General features: G+C 42.7%; 1 protein-coding gene across 1 annotated transcript in view; it reads right to left on the reverse strand.

Annotated features, from left to right (window-relative positions):
- The window catches only part of LOC147692934 (contactin-3-like), an 830,755-nt gene that overhangs the window by 275,272 nt on the left and 529,458 nt on the right, over positions 1 to 26,025 (reverse strand). The window contains exon 6 of the mRNA XM_086939195.1: positions 11,388 to 11,591. Coding sequence (XP_086795321.1) covers positions 11,388 to 11,591 — 204 coding nt within the window. The remainder of the gene's footprint in view (positions 1 to 11,387; positions 11,592 to 26,025) is intronic.

Here is a 26,025-nt window from a genome sequence, read left to right on the forward strand (position 1 = left end):
TTCCAAATTTCCAAAAAAAGGTTCTACTTAGTTTATACTTAGTTTAGGAAAATGTTGATTCGCTCATTAATAGTCAAGAAGACCGGAAATTATGTACAGATCACCAAATTAGTATCCTATTTTCTGCACCGCCATTACTAAGTTCCTCCTATGCTTCAAGTTATTTAGACTAAACTCTGTCAGACAATTTGGGGCCTCATTACGATGGTGGACAGACTTACGTCCGTCTGCCATCATCTCGGAATGGGGACCAGCCACCCACAAGGCGGCCTACCCACACTCCAAATAACAATGCGACTGCCGCAGTTGCATTGCCTATATTTTGTATTGCAGCGGTGATGCGGTCAGCAGCCCCCGCTGCAATACAAAAAATATGGTGTTTACATATCCCAGCACTACGTGGCAGGCACCATGCAATGCCTGCCACATGGTACAGGGATCAGTACCCCAGGACCCTCTGCCTCGGCTACATCATTACTTGTATGTATGGACTAACATACTACAATATTTTTGGCGACGATCTGGAGACTTTCCTGCGCAGAGCATGCCATTTAAAAGATTTGGGAGTATCCTGCAACTTAAGTGGAACAAGCATCTATCATCACATAAAAAGGAACCTCTACAGCCACGAAAAGTAGCCCCACCAGTGCCGAACACACCAGGCAGCCCTAGCAAAAGCGTGCTGTCAAGTCATCTTAAACAAGCTTTCTGCGTTGAAAGTCATCAATGAAGCTGCCAACGTGACGCAGAAGAAACTACGTCTAAAAATAGTGCCTAAAAGCAACAAGCTACACCTACTACCATTGGAAGCAAGGTACTCTGTATCTGCGTGTTTTAACAGCCTGTTCAAATGCGAGTTGAATCCGGTGAGAGTTTACTTAAAGGTCTTGTTGCTTTGGCATTTGGCTTTTCTATCTGTTCCAGCAGAAAGCGGTTTGGATGTGGACTCGTTTTTTTCCTTTCAACATGAGGAAGCCTTCTAGCGCTGAACTTGGTTTAGAATTTTCTTGTGTCTGCCTGCTTTATTTTGTAAACGGCCATCGTGACATTTTGAAAGGATGTACTTTATTCTTTACTTTGACCATCGCTGCCTAATTGGGAGGAGGCCGACTTGGTGACTGGAGTACATCATGATTTAAATGAGGATTTCGTGTGTTTTTGCATGCTTTCGTAATTTGACAGTTAGGTTTTGTTTTTAAATTTAAAAACGCCTCGTGCAGCTTACCTTGTGCGCAGTGCCGCGCGGAACCTCACATCAACCTTCTGTGACGTTCCTTCTTGGTTGGCGTTGTTGCATTTGTGCGTTTAGGAGCAGGAGCGCGCCGTGAGCCACCCGGCTTGCGTCCCCTGGGCGTGCCTCCATCTTGGGATTTCCGCGAGCAGGCATACTGTTAGTCGCTTATGCTGTGTGGTGTTCTGTCAACCACGGTTTTCAATAAAGTTTTCACTCCAGTGTCAGTACGACAAGCCTTCGTTTCCTCAATTCCTCAATTCATCTGTCAGGTAATCAATCCTAGTCACTGGTCGCTGGTCAAGAGTTCTGTTTCCTTCGGGCTTTTTCAAGCACATCGTCTGGGCTGAGCTTTCTACTTTAAAGGAAAAGGGACATTCTGCACCGGACTTTGCAAAATTATGCCTCGGATGTCTTTTGACCTCTTCCGAGGTGTTGGTTTTTCTGGAATCCTGCCAGCAAGGTTTTGTTTCCTGTTTCGCCTCCAAGGTACTGTTTATTCTAGCTTTTGTCACGAGTGCTTGAAGCTACTTTCACCTGCTCCGTTCAACGTGGAACATTTCACCAGAGTTTTTCTTTACCTTTGTCTGTGCCACATTTCATCTTCATCTTATATGGGCATTTTTCCTGCTTCAAAAGTTCTTTGTTCTGCTGCCAAGTGGTATTTTATTGTACCTTACATCATGCCTGTCCATCATCCCGGTGACAGGCACACCTATGACTGTGGTTAATCTACAAGCATGTTTTTAACTTTCACATTAACCTACAAGCATGTTTTTCTCACAGTTTATTCTTAAAGAAATGTTTTAGAAATGTGTGTGTAATTTATCTGACATGCTTTTACGCTTGCGTCACATTTCTTATGTGGTGTTAAGGGTTCTCTCACCCTCATTTATGTGTTTAGTTTGGTTCATGAGTTCTCTTATTCATGTCTGCACAAAAGTTTTGCTTAAGGGTTCTCTCACCCTCATTTCTGTGTTTAGTTTCGTTCATGAGTTCTCTTACTCATGTTTGCGCAAAGTTTTATTTAAGGGTTCTCTCACCCTCATTTGTGCATCATTGTATCCCTGTTTTTGGGATGGGTTTGGGTTGTAGTCCCATTTCCCCTCATGGTTCTACCATTAGTTAACCCTCATGTCTGGGTTATAGGGTCAAAGTCTTTGCTTAGGATGTGTATTACGTGCATGTCGCACTGTGCGAATTTCTCTTTTGTGTCCAGTGTGTAAGACGTCTTGTGCATCACATTTTTCTCTGTGTCTTGTGTGAATGCTGGTTGTGCTTCACTTTTTCTATGTGTTGTTTTGACATATTGTGCTGCACCATCTCGTGCTGCGTGTGTGCTTGGGTTTCTGTCCCTTGTTACACCTTCTTTTATTTGGTTATGGGTAACCCCATATTTTCTCAGTTCCTCTCATGAGGGCTGGAAATTTTTGCCACATTGTGCTGCACTATCTTGTGCTGCGTGTGTTCTTAGGTATGTCCTCTGTTACACCTTCATTCATGGGTAGCCCCATATTTTCGGTGTTCCTCTTATGAGGTGTGGAATTGGTTTGCCACATTGTGCTGCACCTTCCTGTGCTGCGTGTGTTTTCTTGGGTTTGTCCCTCGTTACACCTTCGCTTATGGGTTAGTCCCATGTCTTCTTAGTTCCTCTCTTGAGGAGTGGCTTTTGGTTGCCACAGTCTACCTTCGTGAAGACGTTTTCTTCATGTTAGGTCTTGCTCATTTGTTGTTTTTGAGTTCGTCTCTCATATTTAATTTTTCTTTTTCTTCAGTATTAAAGGAGGAGGATGGTGTCAGTGTACCCTGTGCCAGCCCCATGGAGTAAGGGTGCCCACTATGTGCCCCCAAATCAGTTTCCGGCAGTCGTTTCACTGTGGGTTTACTGCCGCAGAACAGCACAGCGGTGCCTGATATGCACTGCCGCCATTCTGGGGATCAAGAACAGTCCACGCCAGGCAGTCAGAATGCTTCCGACCATCAGGACCCTGTTGGTCAGCACACCGTCCACATTCGTAATGTGTCAGGCGGTGATTTAGTCACTGATGTCAGGGAGACCGCCACCAACAGCCTGTTGGTGGCAGTCTCTCCGCATTCGTAATCAGGACCTTGGTCCGTCAGTAGTGATTGTGTATTTTTATAATATACTTTTGAGACTTGTATACATCAGTTTGGCTTTGAATTTATAATAAACCTACATTTAAAGCAATTTATTGACTTTGGGTTCTCACTGTGTAGCCAAATGGGTTACACTGTAATCGTTATCTCCTAGGCATCTAAAAAGGTCTATAGTTGGGAAATTTGGATGTTCGGCTCTTGGCTCTGGCAATTGCTTTACTGCTCTGCATTGGATAGCACTTAATCAATTTTTGTTACTATACTGTGCATTTCTCTTCTATAGAACAGATTTTTTTATTTAAAGGATGCAATTAACTATTTGATGTATTTGCTTGTGATGTATTTTTTTTAAGCTCTTATGATGACAGCAACAATAAAAATGCAAATATGAAACAAGGAGTAATGTTGATCTCGTCTGCAGCATCTTGAAATTCCTATGTGTCAGAAATGGGGCCTCTAGATGGCAGAGGTTTGCACCCTGTCCAAGTCAGGACCACTGCTCTGGTGAGTGCAAGTCAGAAACAAACCAGGATAACCTGTTCTCCCCCTCTGGTAGCTTGATGCAGAGCAGGCAGTCTTACCCTTAGAGGCAGTGTGTAAAGTATTTGTGCAACACCCCCACGCAGTAACAGAGTGAATTCCCAAAACAATGCAAAATGCAACTCACTACAGGGAGTTTTATCACATTCCTGTGGATAGGCCCACACCAGTGAGGTGAGGACTATTTCCTCAAATGAGCAAAGATTTCGGTATCAACCTGAGCATTCTCCCTAAGTTATCGCAAGGCATCTAAAAGGCGCACATTTAATTCTCAAACACTGTTTACCCTGTAAATTTACAAAAGCTATTTTGTGTGAGCTATACACATGATTTTTGTCCTCTTGGTCTCGTTTCGAACAGGTAAATATTTTATATTTCCTAAACTTGTGTGTAGTCTCTTTTTTTAGTGAATTTACTATATTACTGTACTTCACACATTCAATAATGGAAATAGCCATCATAGCCCCACCCAGTGCTGAGCCTGATGCCCCAGAACTACTGTTTGCATATTGTCTGGCAAGATGTGGCCAGAGGCTATATAATATACGTGGGGTCCCACTCTTGGTCTTCTGGCCCACATCAGTGCGTGAGTGGTTATCAGTGCTGGGGGTGGATGGGCCAATCAAGCTGCACCCGCGATTGCATACTACAGGCCCCTCTACACTTGTGAAGAGGACAGCCTATGCATGCAACATCACCCAAACCAGGCTGTGAGCCCCCTCCACCACGGTCATGACAATAGACCACCTTGTCCCGGCACCTCGTTGATGACACATCTGGCCAGCCACCTCCTCCATAGCGCCCTCATCCACCAGCCCCGAGTGAGCTCCACCATGCTATCACCAGCCTGTCTCCTAAAGATGAGCTGCCGGCTACGCTGCTGGTGACGTCCCAGCTCTGAAACGCATCGGCCTAGTGCTGCAGGTGCCACGGCCTCACCGCGCTCCCTCACATGCTCACGAGAAGTGCCTCTTCTTGGCCTTGGAGTCCCGAAGACTTGCCATGAAGGCCACACCAGCACCCCAAGACACATACCTCAAGCTTAGAGTTGCTTATTTCTATCCACTTCAAGGGGAGTCTATGGATCAAAAGATCTCCGATAAAGAGCCCCTAGACCCGTCAGGCATTGCTGCACCGGCTTGAGGAGGATTGCCCTGTAATGAAGTATGACAACCCACCAGGTGTGTGAGGGCATTTTGATCTGACTACTCTGATCACCTATGATCCTGCCAGTTTAGCTTGTGATTCCACCTGATTTAGGGTCGAATTCTCCCCTAGAGAGGAACTTGAGGTGTTTAGCAACATTATTCTAGGAGGAGCATAGGTGTAGAACCTCTTTAAATATACAGCTCTCCATCCCTCTCTTGATGCTATAAGCTTATTTATATCCTCCACCGCTACGCTGTCTGATAACATATCCCAACAATGCTTGGGAGAGCAAGACAAAAAAGGAAAAAGAAAGAATAAAGAAGGTGAGGGTGAAGCAAGGCTATACATGTTTAACAATACCTCACAGCATTACTAAATAGAACAATAATTGCTGATGAAATCAATGCTGTACCTCCACAAACACAGCCACACGATCCCCTTGCCTCACAACATACCCTAGTCAGGCTATTACCACCATTTAGTGAACTTTCAGACCCTGCTCCTGCTTCGAAGGGAAATGTTGGTTGGAAGGCTAGAAAACAACTTAATTGTCACCCGGAAACCGATGGTCCATTACGCTAGTGAGAAAATGTACAAACTGTTTTAGCACATCCCAAACAAAGGGGCCGCCACTGACTACAACACTGATGTGAGCACAATCAATGCACATTTTCATCCACAACACAATCCTGAATTTGAAAGCTTTAAGCTTCGCCAAGTCAGGCTAGTGGGTGCCAGCTAGCACATGCATAGGAGACGACCAACCAAAAGAGATAAGGACACAGATCATTCAAGCGTGCAGAAACAAGACCCTTAGAGGACTTATACTAAGGCAACCTGAGATCAGCCTAGATGACATCCTCATCATGGCCATATTCAATGACATATCAGCTGTCCAAGGTGCAGTCATTACACAGCAGCTAGTCAAGACCCTAATAGTGCAAATGGAGCATGCAGACGCAATTCACGTAGGAGGAAGAGCAAGCAAACCAGGAAATTAAGCCACTCATCAGCCAGACCAATGCTGCAAGTAATGTGTTGGGGAACTGAATCCTCTTGATGACTGTTTCACACAGGGTTGCATGTGCTCAAACTGGGGTGAAATCAACCATTTTGCCATTGTGTACAGAAGAGGACCCAGAGGTAGAAGAGTTAAGGGGAGGCGAGCCCCCGAACAGAGCCATACCGCAGTTGACACTAGATGATCCAGAGCCACAGAGTACCTCCAAGCTGCAACAAAGCTACGGCACTACCAAGAAGACCCCTCACAGGAGGAAAATTATGAGGAAGTCTTTCTCATCTCATTCAGTAATGGCCAGAAGCAACACCAGCGGCCACAACCCACATGCGTAGTTCAAATCGCCAGTTCTAATGTCAACGCGCTCATTGACTTCAGTGACACTTTGAACATCATGGGCATCAAACAAAACTGATGCCTCCAACCAAGACCGCCCTTGACCTACAGCCACCAGGTCCTGCTACCTTTGAAAGGATGGATGCTGGTACAGATGAAGGCAGAAGATCAAGAAGTGACTACAGCATTCCACGTAGTTGACAGAGAAGCCAACACTATCATAGGGAGCCACACAGGCGAAGAGCTGGGCCTAGTGTCCTTCATCCAGAACGTGACAGCTTGCCAGCTCAGATTTCTCCTGGACCAATTTCCTGGACTCTTTAAGGGCCTCTGATGCCTAAAGCTCCACCTATCAAACTCCACATAGACAAGTCCATCAAACCAGTTGCCCTTCGCTACCGGCATGTGCCTTTTCATCTGTGGCCACTGGTTGAGAAAGAGCTAGACAAACTGTAGAGCTAAGGGGTCATTGAGACAATATCCCCCATGGGTTTCCCTGATAGTCATAGCAGAGAAACCAAATCAGCCAGGAAAAATCTACCTCTACATTGACATGAACCTCCCCAGCTAAGCCATTAAGGGGGAGAGGCACATAACACCCACAATGGATGACATAATCGCAGACCTCAACCTGCAGTGCTGATTTTCCAAACTGGCTCTCAATGCAGGATATCATCAATTGCTCCTTTCTAAGGAAAGCAGATGCACCACTACGTTTTCAAAGCCCCTTGGGCTGCTCAGGTACAAGACATTAAAATTGGCATCTAGTCAGTAGCCGAAGTCTTCCAAGATGCCATCAGGGAAACATTGTCTGGCCTCCAAGGCGTTATGAATGTAAGTGATGACATTCTGATTTACTCCATGCCCGTGAAAGAGCACCACAAATGCCTGCCTGCCACACTGAATGGATGTGGGAGCACAATTTCACCTTAGACAGAGAGAAAAACTTTCAAAACTCCATCAAGTTCTTCAGCTATGTGTTTAATTAGGATGGCGTACAGATTGATCTCCGGAAGTCTCAAGCTATGCAACAACCCCCCGCCCCAACAACGGTATTAGAATTCCATAGCTGGCATGGCCAGCTATTGTGGGAGATCCATTTCCTACTTAGCCACCATAGCTGAGCTGCTGAGAGCACTAACCAAGGCTAATGTCCCCTGGCAGTGGGGTCCAAAAGAAGAAATTGCATTCCAGACAGTGAAGTTGGCCCTACTAAGCAAAGCTATCATGGCCTACTTTAACACCGAGAAGCAGAATGAGCTACTGGTTGATGCCAGCTCAGTGGGCCTGGGAGCTGTACTCACCCAAGAACTAGAACCTCAGAAACGGGCCTGCTAGCTATTGGCAACAAGTTACTGACACCTACTGAAGCAAGATAGTCCCAAATAGAGCAATAAGCGCTCACCATCAAGTGCGTGTGCAGAGACTTCCACCTATACCTCTGCAGAACACCATTCAGGGTGATCATCGACCACCAACCCCTCATTGCTTTGTTCTGTGGGCCTGCTCCATACCCTCCGCTTGGATTGAGCAGTGAGCTATCCAATTGCAATGCTATCAAATGGAGGTCATGTACCGACCGGGGTCTAAGAACCCAGCTGATTTCCTTTCCCACCATCCACCTCACCCCACGGAGGAACACGATGACAGCACAGTGGCCACTGTGAAGCATAATAGCGTAATATCTAGAAACAACTGCCCACGAGCACTCAGCCTTTATGACATCAGAGTGGCCATGTCTGTAGACCCAGTCATGGTAATGTTGTGGAAGGCCTTACAGTACGGGTCGTGGTGCAACTCCCTAAGAGATGCCAAGGTCCGGAGAAGTTCAAGACAAGTTAATTGATACAACAGACTGCCTGTTTCTGAGACAGCAGCGCCTGGTGATCCCAAAAGACCTACAATGCCAAAAACCTGATCTTGCCCATTGGGGACATCAAGGAACAGCCAAAAGGAAGGCCCAGATGAGGGAAAAGATCTGGTTATCGATGACGTAGTAAGACAATGTTCCTCATGCCAGCTCACCAGTTCCCAAGAAGTGCTGGCACCCGTCCTGGCCACTGAGCCCTGCACTGGACCCTGGACCAAAGTGAGCCTTGTCTTTGGAAGTTTCCAAGACGAGAGGTCAACATTGTTATAGTGTGTGGTGACTCAAAGTACCCCTTTGTTGAGACAGTTGAACCAACAGCATTCACCAATGTAGGCCCTACCTTAGAAAGGGCCTTTGCACTGTTCGACCTGCAAGAAGAACCTAAAACTGACAATCATCCACCATTCCAAGGGGCTGAATCCAGAAAGCTACTCAGAAACTCTGAATACGCCACTACCGCATCACACTCCAATGGCCTTAAGCGAATGGGGAGGTAGAACGATTCATGCAAGTACTCATCAAAGCTCTAAAAATTGCAATGGTAGAGGGGACCAACCCTGCAGTCAGTATTTAAAGATTTTTGAGTACTGATGAACACCACACTGTACCTACCACCCAGTGCACTCCTTGGTCTCTCATGCTCAGTGGACACCGGTGGGACACTATCCCTGTTAATCCAGAAACAGCTACAACACCATATGACCCTGTGATTACCCAGACTCAATGCACTTGAACCAATGAGCACGCAGGCAGGAAGCAGAGAGCCAGGACCCAGAAAATCTTATTGGGGATTAAGTGTCACTAGGAGACTGTCGACCGGGATGGAAGTTCCAAATGCTGTTTGAACCTGGTGTTTGGACTATTACCTGTGTCAGTGGTATCATGGTTACAGCTAAAATGATTAGTGAACTAGTCACCAGGAATGTATCTTGGTTCCGCTGAGTGGATTTTCATGAACCACCTGAATCAGAAACAGAAGAGGAAGATGAAACATGGGAATCCCACAAACACCCAAAAACCGAAGTGAGGCTGACCACAACAATACAGCCCCAGCCCAAATACTTCAGGGGCCAGTCCAGACACTGTTTCGCATAGTAGGCAGACCTGGAGGAGGTGAGAGGACACTACAGTCACCATCGCTATCACCTCAGGCCTAACCCACCATCATGTCAGAGACTCAGAAACTTTGCATTCTGCATCCATCAGCCAAGATCATCACCAAGTTGGGGACGGATGTAAAAGCCATCATAGCCCCACACCTGTGATGAATCTGATGCCCCAGAACTAATGTTTGCACATCCTCTGGCCAGGCATGGCCAGAGGCTATATAATAAATGGGTGGGACAGGTCGTGGTCTTCATGCCCACACAAGATAACCTGAGTGCATGTGTGGTCATTAGTGCTGGGGGTTGCTGGACCTACCCACACAGGCCTCGCGACTGCATTCTACGGACCTCACTACACCTCTAGGAGTAAGACTGCTTGCTGTGTGCCAAGCAACAAGAGGGTGAGCACAGGTAATCCTGGTGTGTTTTTGGCTTACCCTGACAAGAGTGGTAGTCCCTACTTGGACAGGGTGCAAACCTCTGCCAGCTAGAGACCTCATTTTTAGCACTATGCATTTTGAAGACTTGCCAGGAATTAAAATCTGAAAATAATTAATCAGATCATCACCCTGTCTCCCACAGATTACTCTGAATAGGAATTAAACATCAAGATCTACAGGTACGATCATTCAACCGTAATCTGGTAACAAGTCAAATCAATGGTGATATGACGGAAATAAGATATTCCTACCTGTCGAACATTGCCCACAAGCTATCTAGGGGAAGAAAAACGATTGTATTTGTTATCCAGTGATAAGGAATGTATGTTCAACTAGGGTATTACATTTATGAAGAACATGTCATTTGCTTACCTCAATTAATAGCGTTTTGTATTTGATTACTACACTGAATACATGAATCAATTAGTTGCAATGTATAAAGGGATTTACGTGTATGAGTAATACCCCTGTAGAACTAGTTCATATTCAAATTCTCATAAATGCACTTCACAAAAAGTATATGCTTGTCCTGCGTCTTATGTGTTGAGAACTTCACCATTAGTAATCATTTTTTATGTGAATGTGGGAGTGGCAGGGGAGGGTGAATGAAAGAACGGGAATTTAAGGCAGGGCACAGCAAAGTACTAACAAATATAAAAACACAGATGATAAGTCAGCTGCAATTTGAAAAATATGCACAATCTAGTCCAGTTGTACTGGTGCCCAAACAGGCTCAGATCATGTCCAGCAAGCCTTGGAATACGTCACACAGCACAAATTGCCACTCACAGGTAAACAACCAATTGAGACAGAGGATAGGGTTACCCACACAGTGATCTCTACCTAAAAGAAAAGTACAAATTAATGAAAGAAGAAATAACTGTAACACCTCAGCTTATTGCTGATATCAATAGATAGCACATTCTAAAAGTATTTAAACCATATAAAAATCTAGATCGAAAATATATATCTTTAGACAAATAGTCAAACGTGACATTTTCCTCAGTTGATGTATTTTTCCCTTTTGTCTGCAATCCGTAGTTTAAAATTGAATAGGTGGACATCTCTAACTACATTAATATGTCAGAATATACAATTAAAAAATATCAGTTAATAAGTCAATTGTGGCCCAAACAGCAATTGACAAATATTTTTCCTTTAAGCACAGATTTTTCATTATTTGGTAAACAATATTTAGTACATTATATTTTTGTCACATGATACATATTCCACACTATTCTTGTCCTCTTCGCACTATGTGGAATTACATTTGAAGGAGGTATACCTAAAATATTGCTTCAAAGTTACTGGTAGTATCTTTAAATTCGTATTTTGTAGATAATGTATCGGGGTGAAGATCTCCCCATGTACATTTGCCTTTGAGAACTTGGCTTTGTTTTCTTAGAAAACCCATATTTGCAAATACCAAACTTGTACTTTAACTTTGGAATTATTGGCAATCCTAGATGCATCTTCTGCCTTCAAACAATATTTATGAACTCAATTACAATAAAAGGCAATGAGGCTTCTAGTTTAAGCATTACTTTACAATTACCATATAATTTGGATTATGCCTTACCATCAGTACGAAGAACTAAGGGTGTTGGAGATCCAAGCACACGGCTGCTTGTCACAGTGCTGGTCACAACGCATGTGTAATTGCCAACATCCGAAGGCTCTACCTTTGCTATGTACAGATGCCCAGTTTCCTGAGAAACAAATCTGCGCCGATCTTCTTGTACAAACGATGGATACTCGTTAAAGATCCAAGCATACGAAAGCTCTAAAAGTATTGCAAATTGGGATGAAAAAGATTAGATTGAACAAAAAAATCATTTGAAACGCCTATGAAATTAAATTAATACATTTGGTTTTTCACTGAGAATATTTTTTTATTCTTGGCAAATTTGTGTATACTGCACATAATACAAAGAAATAGGGAAAAAGGACTATAAAGAGCATATAGAAATGTCAACATGAATTTGATTGTTTTCCAAAAAGTTTTTGAAATCATATGGGTAAGTAATGGTCAATAGGTTCATTAACCCAATACGATTTAATGCATCTTGCCATTTCTAAACATTCAATTACAATGTATTGAGAGACTAACGTGCGCCAAGCTCTGCCCAAAGAAGGTTTAAGTGCATTACATGCAATGTAATGAGACCATCTTATCAATTCATTTGAAACTGCCAATAATAGAAGCGCAACAATTGGTAGACATGTCATTTCTGTCATTCAGAGCTAAAATACAAAACTTTAAGAAATTGTGCTGTACAGCTTTCTTGTCCAGTGTTTTAATCTTAAAATATTGCCAGATGGATAATTTCTCATTTTCAAAACTGTAGTGTTCGAAACTGGGTTTCTGATTGGCAGAGGTCTGCCTCCTCTCCAAACAGGAACCACAATACTAGTCAGGGCAAGTAAGTTGCACACTAAAAGACAACCTGTGCTCACCCTCCGGTAGCTTGGCAAAGAGCAGGCAGCCTTATGTAAAGAGGCAATGTGTACAGTCTTTGTGCAACACACACACAGTAACAATGAAACACCACAGAACACTCCACACATGTTTAGAAAAACAGACAATAATTGTATAATAATTGTATATAAAAATCAAGACCAAAACAACAAAAATCCAATAAGTAGAAGTCAAGATATGATTTTTTAAGGAATAAAAAGAGTTCTAGCACTTCAAAACAATAAGCAATAATGGGGCTTATCTGGCCATCTATTGTTCAAGCCAACGATAATGCCTAGGCTGGCTATAGGACCCACGCAGGGCCTGCTGAGCAAGTACTTTAATCTTTGTCGTAGCACGTGATGCGTTGATGATCCCTACGCAGTTGAGTAGTTGTCTGGATTTCTCTACGCAACTGTGGTGATGCGTCTGGTCTGTTCAGTGAAGTGCCGGTTCTAAGTGCGGCTGTTCCAAATGCCATGTGCAAGGTTAATCCACAATGGAGGGGTGATGCGTCGGTCTTTTCCACTCAGTGGCAGCGATAAGTTGGTTCGAAGTGGTGGTTCCAGATGCGATGTGGCGGTTCTGTGTGCGGCGGTTCCAAAGGCGATACAGCAGGTTAATTCACACTGGATGGGCAATGTGTTGATCTTCTTCATGCAGTGGCTATGATGAGTTGGTTCCGGATGCGATGCATTAGTTCTTAATATAATGCGCTGATTCAATTCATGATACAGGGTCGATGCACCGGTTCTGCTCCAAGCACACTGGAGATACATTGATTTCTCAGGTGCAAGTATCTGGGCCCACTTCCAGTAAACCAGGCACAGGAGCAGGGGTAGAGACTTTGATATCCCTGAGTCTCAAGCAACCGGAAGCAGGCCAAGAAGCCTTTGTAGTTAATGCTGGGTTCATGGAAGAGACCAGCTTTGCCTTAGTAGGTTCAAGGAGCAGGAGACAGCACAGCAGCACACCAGAAAATCAGTTATTTCAGAGCAGCAGCAGTACAGCAGTTCTTCTGACAGAGATTCTTTACAATCCAAAAGTGCCGGATTTGGTGGGAGCAGAGATTGAGCACTTATATTCAATTGTACCTCCCAAGTGGGGGGATGAATTCAAAGAAGGTTCTTTGAAGTACACAGAAGCTCTGTATTCCCAGCCATCGCTCCGGACTACCTGTGGGGTAACCAGTCCTTGGTGTGGGGACAGGACCCTGCCTATTCAGTAGTGTCAGCCCCTCCCTCCCTTCCTGTCTAGTAAGAGCCATCAAAATGCAGATGAGTACTCAGACACATCTAATCCTCCTGTTTTTGTGACTGTCTAGAGGGAAAATGCGAAGTGTAGCTGTTGCCCACCTCAGATGTGTATTGGACACTGCAGGCACATAGAGCTGTAAGAGCAGAGACATGTGCACTTTCTGAAAGTAGCATTTCTAAAATAGTAATGTCAAATCTAACTTTATAAGTAAAGAGGATTTGTCATTACCATTCCAAATATATAAAACATGACACAGCTACTCCTTTCTTATCGGGAATTACAGCTTAACTGTGTTTTAAGAAATTCCCAATGTTAACCTTTGAGAGGAGTAGGCCTCACAGTAGTGAAAAACTAATTTAGTGGTGTTTCACTACCAGGATATGCAAAACATGTCCTACCTTTTACTTACACTACACCCTGTCCTATTGCCTACCTACCTAGGGCCTACCTTAGGGGTGGCTTAGGTGTTCTTAAAGGGGAGTTTAAGGCTTGGCAAAGGGGTTTAAATGCCAAGTTGAAGTGGCAGTAAAACTGCACACACAGGCCCTGTAGTGACAGGTCTGAGACATATTTCAAGTCTGTGGATGGCACAATCAGAGCTACAGGCCAACTAATAGCATTTAATTTACATGCTTTGTGTTTATGGTGTACCACTTTACAAGGGATTTACAAGTAAAGTAAATATGGCAATTGTTTATAGACCAATGTTACCATGTTTAGGGAGAGCACAAGTACTTTAGCACTCGTTGGCACTGGTAAAGTGCCAGAGTCCTAAAGCCAACACACATAAGGTTTAGAAAGTGACGAGGAGAATGGTTTGGGGTGACCGTTCAGGGAGGGCCATTTTCCAAATTGAAAAAAAAACATGCTAAAAATAATTATGCTTGAATTTTAATGGAGCGATACAAAAGGGGATGATGGACGGAGCGTTTGAGCAAATCAAACGCTCACCCCCAGTCAACTGATCTGGCTTTAATCCATCACCATTCTTTAGCTCACTCTGCCACCCCAGTTCGGACATGGCCATATGCAAATCAGTCTGACCCTGTGCCTCATGGGAACAGTCCAGCCCAAACTGCCAAGCCATGTCTTCCCTGGACCGGAAACAAGCATCCTGGGACCGGTTTTGGATTCATAATCCTCATCAGCCAGGCTATCTTGAATCCAGTGGCCAAGTGAGCAAGGGACGGTGATGGATTAAACCCAGATCTGTTGACTGGGTGTGAGTGTTTGATTGGTTCAGATGCTCCGTCCATCACCACCCCCTTTTGTACCGCTTTGTTCGCCATAAGTTGGCAGGTTATGCTCAGACGTGAGTCCCTTGCTCACTTTGCCACTGGATTCAAGCAAGCTGGGCTGAAGACGGCTGAAATGCCAGAAACCGGTCCTCGGAAGCGTGCTTCCGGTCCAGGGAAGGCATGGCATGGCTGTTCGGGCTGGACTGTTCCCATGAGGCACAGGGTCAGACTGATTTGCATATGGCCATGTCTGAATTGGGGTGGCAGAGTGGGCTAAAGAACGGTGATGGATTAAACCCAGATTTGTTGACTGGGTGTGAGTGTTTGATTGGTTCAGATGCTCCGTCCATCACAACCCCCTTTTGTACCGCTGAATTTTAATGGAATCAGATTATTAATTTGATATTACACAACTATGCTTGTGTTCTAGCAGTACAGTTTGAGCAGTAGTACTGCAAACAACATATTTACTATGCATCATCTAATTAATAAATCATCCTGTTTATGTGTCAGTGATCAGGAGAGCTACAATCCTGAGCCACATGATACATTTCCCAACAGAGAAAGCAAATTAGTCAAGCAATTCAATGATATAGACAGGAAACAGGACAAGCAATCATATTTTCCAAACGTATTTGTGTAGTTGTGTCTTGTATTAAGATGCTAATTATAAAGATCTACATATCTCCTATCACCAGGCAGGTTGTGAGAATACCACCTTCAAACCTCTTTTAAGAAATTGGGCCATTGGCTGAGGGGGATGTGAACCCCACTCAAGCAGGTACCAAAATCCTTGTCAAGGTGAACCATGAAAGTCACTAAATTAACATATCATGGCACACAAGCAGTCAGGATTAATTTAGAGGAAATCTGTAAATATTTTTATGCAGCAAGCAAACAATAACAAACTAACAAACAACACAAATAAAATCTCAAACAAATTGAGTACATTTTAAAAATTAAATTAAACTAGTTAGAAATAGCTCTCAAAAGCACAAAGCTGTGGTTATCTGATTGCACTAGACTGGCACAAAGTCACATGGTCAGGTTGACCATGAGTGCAGGAACCAGTTTAGTCCTGCTAAAAATGTTATCTTATGTTTTTGACATGAAGCTTTGCATCACACTGTGTTGATTCCAATGAGGAGCTGCGAGGGCCGAGATACAGTCTTGTGTCGAGTTATGTTTTGCTCGGCTAGCTTTCCGAGGCGATCGGGAATCATGGGGCCCGATTCACAGAATGAATTTAAGACTCAATCCTAAACTTACTACTATTTTGGTATTCACAGAATGCACTTACTACTTTTGGCATTCACAGAATGAACTTACTACTTTTGGTATTCACAGAACAAACTTACTACTTTTGGTATTCACAGAAGTTAGGATTTTGTCTTAAGTTTGTCTTAAGACAAAGTTAAGACAGACTTAAGACAGACTTAAGACAGACTTAAGTTAGGATGTTGTCTTAAGTTGTCTTAAGTCTGTCTTAAGTCTGTCTTAAGTTTGTCTTAAGTCTGTCTTAAGTCTATCTTAAGTCTGTCTTAAGTTTGTCTTAAGACAATCTTAAGACAAAATCCTAACTTCTGTGAATACCAAAAGTAGTAAATTCCATCTGTGAATGCCAAAAGTAGTAAGTGCATTCTGTGAATACCAAAATAGTAGTAGGTTTAGGATTGAGTCTTAAATTCATTCTGTGAATCGGACCCCATGATTCCCGAACGCCTCGGAAAGCTAGCCGAGCAAAACATAACTCGACTAAGTCATGTCCCTCATTTCTCTCATGAGCCCATATAATAAGTAATTGTATATATCAGAATCTGCCCACTGGGCAAGTGAATATACCCCTTGTTCTTCATCCTCTTCTGATACATATACTGAGTCCTACCCTTCTGTTGAGTTCACTAAGCCCCTTGGCTTAGTCTGACTGAAAGCCCACCTCGGGGCACCTTACCATACCCTGAGGGTAACATCTTCTCCCTCTTCTTCTTCTCTTTCTACTTGCACAAAACTATACACAATACAAATGTATTAATTTACCCTCTAGGCAAGTGTTTACTAATATAGAATCATTCTTTATGAGAGTTCCACCCGGCTTTCCAATTCCTGAACCTGTTATTTTTATTTTATAGATACTAGGTGCTCACACATCTTGTCCTGATGATAATCTCAATTTGATGAGAGCAAAACATCGTCAATCACAGATCAATTTGACACCCTTTTCTTATATAAAGAACTAAAAGAGTCTAAGCATTTTTTTTTATCCTACATGTTGTTAATGATTTCACTTACCACTGCATGTTTCCTTCATGTAATTGTGAGCACCTTATCACATTATATACAAATAAAATCTCAAAAAGATATATACATTGAATACATTAATTGCATTACAAAGTCAAGTACTGTCCTGAGTTTATACCTGCCTTCTGAGAATTATGTATTGTTGGGTCCTCAAAAAATTGCGTAAGACCCTTGGTGTTTTTAACAGTCTTGAGACCATTTGGTCTTATTGAACCGCTCTTTTTTTTAAATATATCATCCTAGGTTCTCGTAAATTGTGGTGTCCCCTTGTTCTATAATGTGAACCGCAACTGGTCCTGACCATGCGGTTTGCCCCTCTAAAAGCTACGGAGCTCTTCTACTTCGACGGCAAAGACAAAGACCTCCAATAGTCACCGAGGCATCACGCTGCAGCAGGCCACCGTTGTTGAACCAAAGTCAGGATTGCTGAAGCCGATCACTTGATGTCAAGAGAAAAAGCTCCCAAAAAACGCATAAGTGCAAGGGTAAACTCTTGACTGGCACCAACCACTTGTATCCAACCCGCTCTCCATCATGGTTTGCCTGAAACTTTGACTTGGTCCCGGTCCAGTGTAACCAGATAGCTGCAGTTGTCGCTTTTGACTTTTTGGCACTAGAAAACACATTGTTGCATTTAATATTTAAAAATTCATATCTCCGGTTCCCGGCAATGGATTTTTGTCATTTTTGTGTAATTTGGAAGATAAAAACATTCTCTATTGTGATACATTATAGTTAGATTTTTATTGTGTGTTTCGTTTGAATTATTTACTGTTTTGGTGATATCAAATGTTTTACACACCTATCTCCTAAGCGAAATCTAACTGCTTGTCAGCGAAGCTACCAAGGGTTCAATCAATTTTAAATGAATCAAAGATTGAGCAAATATTTATTTGTTAAAACTTGACTGGAACGTATTTGTTATTGTGGTGTTAATATTAGCTGTAGATGCCTACCTGCACCTACTAATAAACCACCTACCAACACTATGGCTACTAAGAGGAGCTGCCCATCCTTCACATAATTATAAATGAAGCAAAAGAAAGCTTCACAGTGCCCAGTTCCAGGCACCCCATTATGGTTTCATGGCAGTTCTTGCAGTTCAAAATAATAAGGGCGAATCTTGAAGACAGTTTCATCACAAAAGTATTTGAGCTATGAAAAATCCCAAAAGTAACTATTTCTGCAAATAGTACAGCCTCAGAATAGTTGGACCGTAAGCAGGGGACATACAATTGCCCAATGTCCCTGTTGTTGGTTATTCTGTAACATAAAACACTGTTCTGTGAACTGTGCAACAACAGGACCTGCATAGAACATAACTCAAATAAAAGAAGCTGCATACATAGAAAACATTATTGTCTATGCCTCTGATGTAGAAACATCCAGCCCTGAAGTATTAAAACTGTCATATTCAATTTTGTAACTTTATAATATGGACTTAACATAACAACATCATACTTTAAGCTTCTTAATGTTCTATGTCACAAGATGATAAACTCTGGTCCAAGAGTGCAATCCACTTTTGACTTAATTATCATTAGTTAAAATTACCTTACCTTTAATAAATATCTATCCTCCAAGTATTATTCCACAGAAGCCACCTCTATAAGATATCAAATGACTTGATAACTTAGACCCTTATATAGAGGCATGTGCTGTAAAACAGCAAACATTGCATGTGTCAACCTTGTGGTTCTATAACTTATTTATAGGTGGGGAACCACTGGATTTTCAAAAGCAGAGCCTAAGCTGGCTGTTCCATTCTAAACCCTTGACCTTATAGTTTTGTGCTGCTAGGCCGCCAAGATACTGTGACAGTTGCTCTCATCTTATTTTTGGTTGGGAAAGCAAAACTCAATTTTCCTACCTGGTTCAACCATGCACAATATGGGAAACCTGGGAAGGGAAAACTTACAATGGACCACACCTGCAGAGAGAAACCTCCCTACGTGACAGGGGCTTTGATTTGTTTCCTTTTTTGCCACAAATTCCTCCAGTGGGATAGTGTTTGTAAAGTGAACACAAATGCCAAATGGGTAAAATTATTTTCTGCATGCCCGGCTTCCTTGAATTGATCTGTATGCTGAAGGCAAAGTGATTTCCACGAGGTAGCCGGCATTTCTAATTGTGGTGGTTGGTTTTAAGCAAGAGAGACTTTTGGGCTTCCCAGACACATCTGAAGCTTAAGTAAGACTCTTAAGCTCCAAATTCATTTAAACTAAGAGAAAAACCTGGCTTTCCATGGAACACCGGCACCATTATAAGCACAGGACAGAATGATATTGGTCTATTCCCACAAGCAATCCTCAATCAATGTTGATGTCCAATGGTTAACTGCAGAAATGGATTGCAATTCTGACCTAACATTGCTATGATAGAAATATATCTATGAAGCTCCAACAATCTTCTATCCTTATCAGCTGTAGGCAAATGTTTAAGACAAGCTATGTCAAAAAATGTATCGAAGACAGCTGAAGCACTATGATCTTGGAAACAAAGATTTATTGCAAAAATAGGTAACACTCAATTTTAGTCAACACTGAACAATAAAAAGATAACAATTGAGAGTGAAATTATAAACTGAACACAATGGAACAATGCTGGGGTCAGGAAAATAGGAGATTTAATATTGGGGTATTCCTGTATTACTTTTTCCCAGTTACAGTCAAACATCAAACTGGCCAGCAGTGGTTTTTATACCACCCCAAACTTGAAATGCCTATTACCAGATGTATTCTAACACATGAGATACCTGATATTATGAATCACTTTCACACATGACAAGTGAACCTGCCTATTTAGAGCTATTTATAATCCCACAGAAGAAAAGCAATCTTTAACTTCCACAAACAATAAGGGAGTTTGGAAGCAGTTGTTAAATGTGCTGGTACATGACATATTAGAGGATGCCTACAGAAATACTCATCAAAATACAGAACATAGGGGGTCATTAAGATGGCAGACGTCCACCATCGTCCTGGGGATTGGGACCGGCCGCCCATAAGGCGGCGGTCCCACAAGTAGAATTACAATGCGGCTGCCACCATGGCAGCCACATGTTGCATGTTTAACATTGCGGTGGGGGCTGCTGGCTGCAGCACCTGCTGCAATGTTAGAAAAGCATTTCCCTGCACTACGTGGCAGGCCTCATGAGGTGACTGTCACATGGTGCAGGGAAATGTAGGGGGCAAATACACAAACAATCAACCCCTGCACAAGGGGGCCCACAACTGGCCCCCAAAGTCCATCTCTGTCAAACTTTTCATGTTGGGGGAACCGCCATGGAAAGGCTGTCTGGATGCAGCATCCTGATGTAGGGGACGGTGCCTGCTAGGCACCGCCACCATTCTAGGGATACGGGGTGAGTCCGACAGGCAGTCGTAACGATTGCTTCTGTCGGACCCGTGGCAGCCAGAATTTCACCCGATATCCTTATCTGGTGGTCTGGGAAGGGCCTTACGATGGCGGTGCACCAGCCACTGGCAGCCTGTCCGTGGCGGGTTCACCGCCATCGTTATCAGGCCCTTAATTCACAAAAATATTTGTAAATCTCCAACTGGCATTTTACACTCTTTATACCTTCACTTGGATGCAGATTTATGAATTGCAGGATTCACAAACCTTTCTAGGAGTACTTCCAAAACACCTTTACATGAGCATAATTGCACTTTAACTTATTTTTTTAACATGAAATCCACGTTTTTCTGATGAGAAGCTCCTTTGCTTACAATCTCACTAAAGTTGTTCATTTGTAACATAGTCCATTCCCATCCCAATCCTTGCAAATAATTGGCCATAGCAGGTTAAATCTGCAACTGTTTCCAGGATAATAAAGGGTCATTGACAAATGTGTGAATACCATTCCACCACCCCGTATGACATTTACTCACACAGAATAATACACCAAGCTATTGTGCATGACAAGTGGTACTTGAGGGTAAATATACCTTTTCTGACCTGCTTCCACTCATAAATCGAGGTATTTGCAAATACATAAATGTAGAAATGGCCTTCTCTTGCCCACTGAAATGGATGACGGTGGGATAGCAGCAACATTTTCAGTGTTTATGAAAAGTGAATTGTGTTAACGTTGCTCATATTACCATGGTGAATTTTGAACTTCACTAAGTCCTAATTCCGAATCAACAGTTGTAAAGCTGTACGATCTAGTCATAGTTAAACTTAAAAAAATAATGATTGCAAACCTAATAGCCAACTCAGAACTCCACCCCTGTAATTCCCATACCAAGAAGCCCTTTTTTCTGTAATACCAACCTTTCTTCTCATCAGAACAGGCCCTGTATATTTTGAGGTCTACACTATGGAAGCTTTAGTTAGGCCTCATGTAATCAAAAAATGCCTAACTAAAAAAATAGTACAGTGACAATCATGACTGTAGGCCTATCATTGTAGCCTATCTATGCAGTTTTCTAAGTCAATTTCGGCCAGCCCTGAGGCTGCGTTAACACAGCCCCATCGCTCTGATTCCTAAAAACATGTCAAATTTGGGTATACTGCTAATTGACCTATTTAATTTACCTATAAGTAACTAGTAAATTGTACAAGGTGTTACCTAGGACCTATAAGATAAATGTCACTAGTGGACTGCAGCACGCATTGCGCCACCACTAGAGTATCTTTGACAAGCATGACTGCAGACCTATAACTGTAACCTATCTATGCAGTTTTAAAAGTCAATTTAACCCTGTCAAAATAACTAATTTTCACACGTCTAAAACTTCCTTTCAAATAGTAGTATGTCACTGTATAGTAAGCCTTAATGCTGAATGATGTAGGGTGCATGGTCTTTAAAAGTATGACTTGTTACTGCTAAATGGAAAACGTCCTTACAGTGACAAAGCCCAAAAAACAAATTCCATTTAGTAGAGTTAGCAGTTGCACAGGAAACAATTGAGATATAATATTAAAATTGAACAATGTAGTCTCGCTTGGGAAACATCTGCAAAGTTCACTTTTGAACTCTTTAAAATATGTATCACAAAGCCGGTCCATGTTAAAGTAGGATTTCTACTAAACATTTTACATGAGGTACTTTTAACGTCAACATTTACCAGTCCAATCCCTCTAGCGTGCAGAAATGTTCTCCCCAGCACTCTGTTGAAGCGCTCAACTAATCTGTTCTTATGGGGATTATAATTTGTGGTCTTAAAGTGCTTATTCCTTCTTTCTTAAGAAAAGAGGTAAACGTTTCTACCACAAATTGTAGACCATTGTCCAAAACAATTACCTCTGGGCAATCCTCATGCCTGAAAATCTTTTCACAAAAGGAGACCACGTTAGCTGTTTTCACCTTCTTCATGAATGCAACCTCTGGACATTTGGAAAAATAATCCATCAAGACTATCTATTTTCATAGCCAAAACATTTGAACGGACCGCATATATCCACATCAACTCTTTCTTAAGTTCTACTGGGAAATGCCACTGATTCAACAGATGTTTCGGAAATCCTGTGTGTTTTGTCACTACACATGCAAGGCACACAATCCCTCACATATGTCTCAACATGATTGTCCATGCCCGTCACCAGAAATCATTACATGCTTTCCTCTTGATGGCCGATGTGACACTTTGTCCTTCATGCAATAACTTTAACATTCTTTGAAGCAACCACTCTGGAACTGCTAGACTGTCACTCCTCCTAACAATAGCTCTCACCACAGATAGTTCGACCCACACAGGGACATGCTCACTGAACTCCGCTCTCTTTTCTTGACTCAACTATCAGTACTTTGTAATTTCCAATCAATGCTTGCATAACCAGATCCTTTGACAATGTCGCCTTCCTCTCCTCCTCCCAAATAGCTCCCTTACACACATCACTGACGTCTGTCACCATCCACTCATCCTCTTCATATTGCGTACCATCATCCACAGGCATGTGAGACACACAAGCAGCATTCACATTTCTGGAGCCTGGAACATACTTTATACTAAAAGTATAATGCTGGAGGTGATACAACCACTTAGCTGTGCATGGAGTAGCTTTCCCCACACCCTTGGTGATGAAAAAATCAATCAAAGGTCTGTGGCCCATACGTAATTTGAACTGCGAACCCCACACGTGCAAACTGAAATCACTGCACCCGCCCTCTTTCTCAATGGTGCAATATGTTGCTTCCACACCCTTAAGCGTACGTGATGAAAATGCTACCACCTCTTCCTTTCCTTTGTCCACCTGCATCAAGACTGCACCCAGACCATATGCACTAGCATCTGTTACCAGTATGGTAACATTAGTATCAAAAGGTTTGAGAACCCCTGCATCAATGATTGCTTTCTATATTTCCACAAAAGAAGCTTGACCGTCATCGGCCACTCAATACCTGACCCCTTTCTTCATTAGGGACCATAGCACATGTACCTTCTCAGAACAATGCCTAACAAATTTAAAATATTATGGTGCCAGTACTAAAAAGGTCTTCAACTGTTCCTCTCTCAAATGCCTCTACTAACTTCATTTTGGGATTTACACCTTGAGGGGACAATGTGTGTCCTAAATATTCAACTTCTTTTTCCCTAAATCTGCATTTGTCAACACTTATCGTTAAACCAGCCTTTTTCAATTTCATCAACACCTTATCCAAAATAGAATAATGATGTTTCCTGATTGACCCTCACACCAATATGTCATACTGAAAACACATGACATTGGACAACCCACTTAAAGCACCCTGCGTGATTCTCTGACAACTATTGAGGCAGAGGCAGCCCAAATGACATGCATACACATTGGAATGCCCCTTTGGGTGTTATGAAGTATGTCAGGTACTTAGAGTCAAGATGTAATTGTACCTGGTGATAACCACATGACAAATCCAATGCGGAAAGCAATGGGGTACCGGATATCTGTTTATCCAGATACACTCGTTCAAGTCCCTTAAATCCACACACGTGTAAATTTCCATCGCATTTTCTGTCCAAAACAATGGGACTGTGCCATTTAGAAGATTCAATGGGATCAATGATCTTGTCTGTACACAATCGGTCTAATTGTTTTTTGAGATGACCCCATTTTGCCAACGGAATATTGCATACCTTGTGCACCTTGGGTATAGCTTCACTTTTGTGTATTCGCTGTTGTCCGGAAGCAAACACATGGAAACCAACTGTATTGTCTCCAATTGCACCAAACTACCAGATTTGCACAGCCTAATCTAATCCTTTCTCAGCTCCCCTGTGAGACAAGGATTATTTCCTTAGGGATCCTGAAGCCAATATGAAAAGTTTTAAACCAACCCACAGAAGAATACACTCAGTCCTACCTCAATCTTCATTTACAGTAAAGGTTGCTTCCCCGCAGATGCTGCAGCCAATGGAATTTTACAGGTGCTGAAGCCAATAGGAAAAGTTACTTCTTAAAGGATGCTGCAGGCAATAGGAATAGCACAGATACTGCAGCCAATGGGAATGATTCCAACACATCCAAGCAGAATATAGGAAACATTACTTCCCCACAGATGCTGTAGAAATACCATAGATGCTGCAACCAATTGGAATGATTACAATACGTGGCCAATCCTGCCTCTTCCTCTCTTCCGCACAACACTGTTCCTCCCGTCATGTGCTCCTGCACTGAACATGCCTCCTGAAACAGTGTGGTGGATCTCAGAAATGCTGCTGGCTGCATGCAGCCATCTGTTGCTCGGTTGCTGGGCAGCAAATAGCTGTTTATTTTTTTAATTTTTTTTATTGTTTCTTTCTTGGCATTCAAGGAACTTACATCATTTAATTTACACATCTGTATGCAATTATTACAATTACTAGTACAGTACACGTACATTGTTAAACAACATTACAGTAGGCATATATACGTTGCACTACGCCACCTTGTTTTTTGCATCTAGGATAACTATATAAGTACCCAACTAACCAGATCTCATCCCTTCCCAATCTCAGATTACCAACAACTTTTCAGTGCCAACTCCCTTTTACAGTACTCAAAGCCCATTTAGGTCTGGGCATTCACTATATTGCTACCGCAATGTCTAGTGAGATATAATGCATCATTGTCCGTCCTGTGGAGGATTGCGTATAGGGGATGCTTTTGTCGGAGTTTGTAAGTCCTTTATGACTGCCAGCATGGTCGCCCACACCCGCAAATCATCCTCCAATTTCTCATCCTGTCTCACTCTCTTCATTCTTACTGCTTCCGCCACTGCGCATTCACCCAAATCTTTCAACCACAACTTAATCTTCTTAGGAGCAGTGCCCATCCATGATCTAGCAATTCGCTGTTTGGCCAATGCCAACCCAAGCATTACAAACCTCCTGCTCAGTTTATTTTGCTTTGGAGCAGGCAAGAGACCCATCAGCACCTCTTGTATACCTTTGGCAATGGACCATCCAGTCGCCTACAGTATTTCCCCCAAAACTGAGGTCCAATACAGAGAAAGCATCGGGCGTGTACAAACCATATGAATAAAATTTGAGGCAGCAGCCCGCATCAAGGGCAGCTATCAGATCTGGTCGGAAAGATTCTGTTAAGTGTTTTGGGGGTGAGGTATGCCTGGTGAACGAAGTTATATTGGACTAATTTAAACCCGACATTCGAGTTGACAGCTTTGACCCCTTTGTTTACTTTATTCCAGTGTTTTTCAGGCAAGGGCTCCCTAAGTGTCCCCTCCCACCTATCCTTGACCGTAAGGGGTGCATTGGTCAGATCCTCTCGCAACGTTCTATACAGGTGCACGATGAAGTGCCTCTTCTGCGCTATATATAACATAACCTGTAACACCCTGGTTTCCGCAGGTTCAACTGGGGTGGTCTTTAGTGAAACCGGCATCAACTTCGTATCAGCAGACCATAGGAGGCTTTCCTGCCCCCAAAGATTGCACATTATTCCCAGGAGCCAGCACAAGCTGTTCCATCTGTGCCTTCGCCATTACCGCGTCTCTTCGAAACTGTTATTTAGATCCGCGTTTATCTTTACGCGCAAAATTG

This window comes from Lissotriton vulgaris, chromosome 9 (genome assembly GCF_964263255.1).
Source record: "Lissotriton vulgaris chromosome 9, aLisVul1.2, whole genome shotgun sequence".
Classification (NCBI taxonomy): domain Eukaryota; kingdom Metazoa; phylum Chordata; class Amphibia; order Caudata; family Salamandridae; genus Lissotriton; species Lissotriton vulgaris.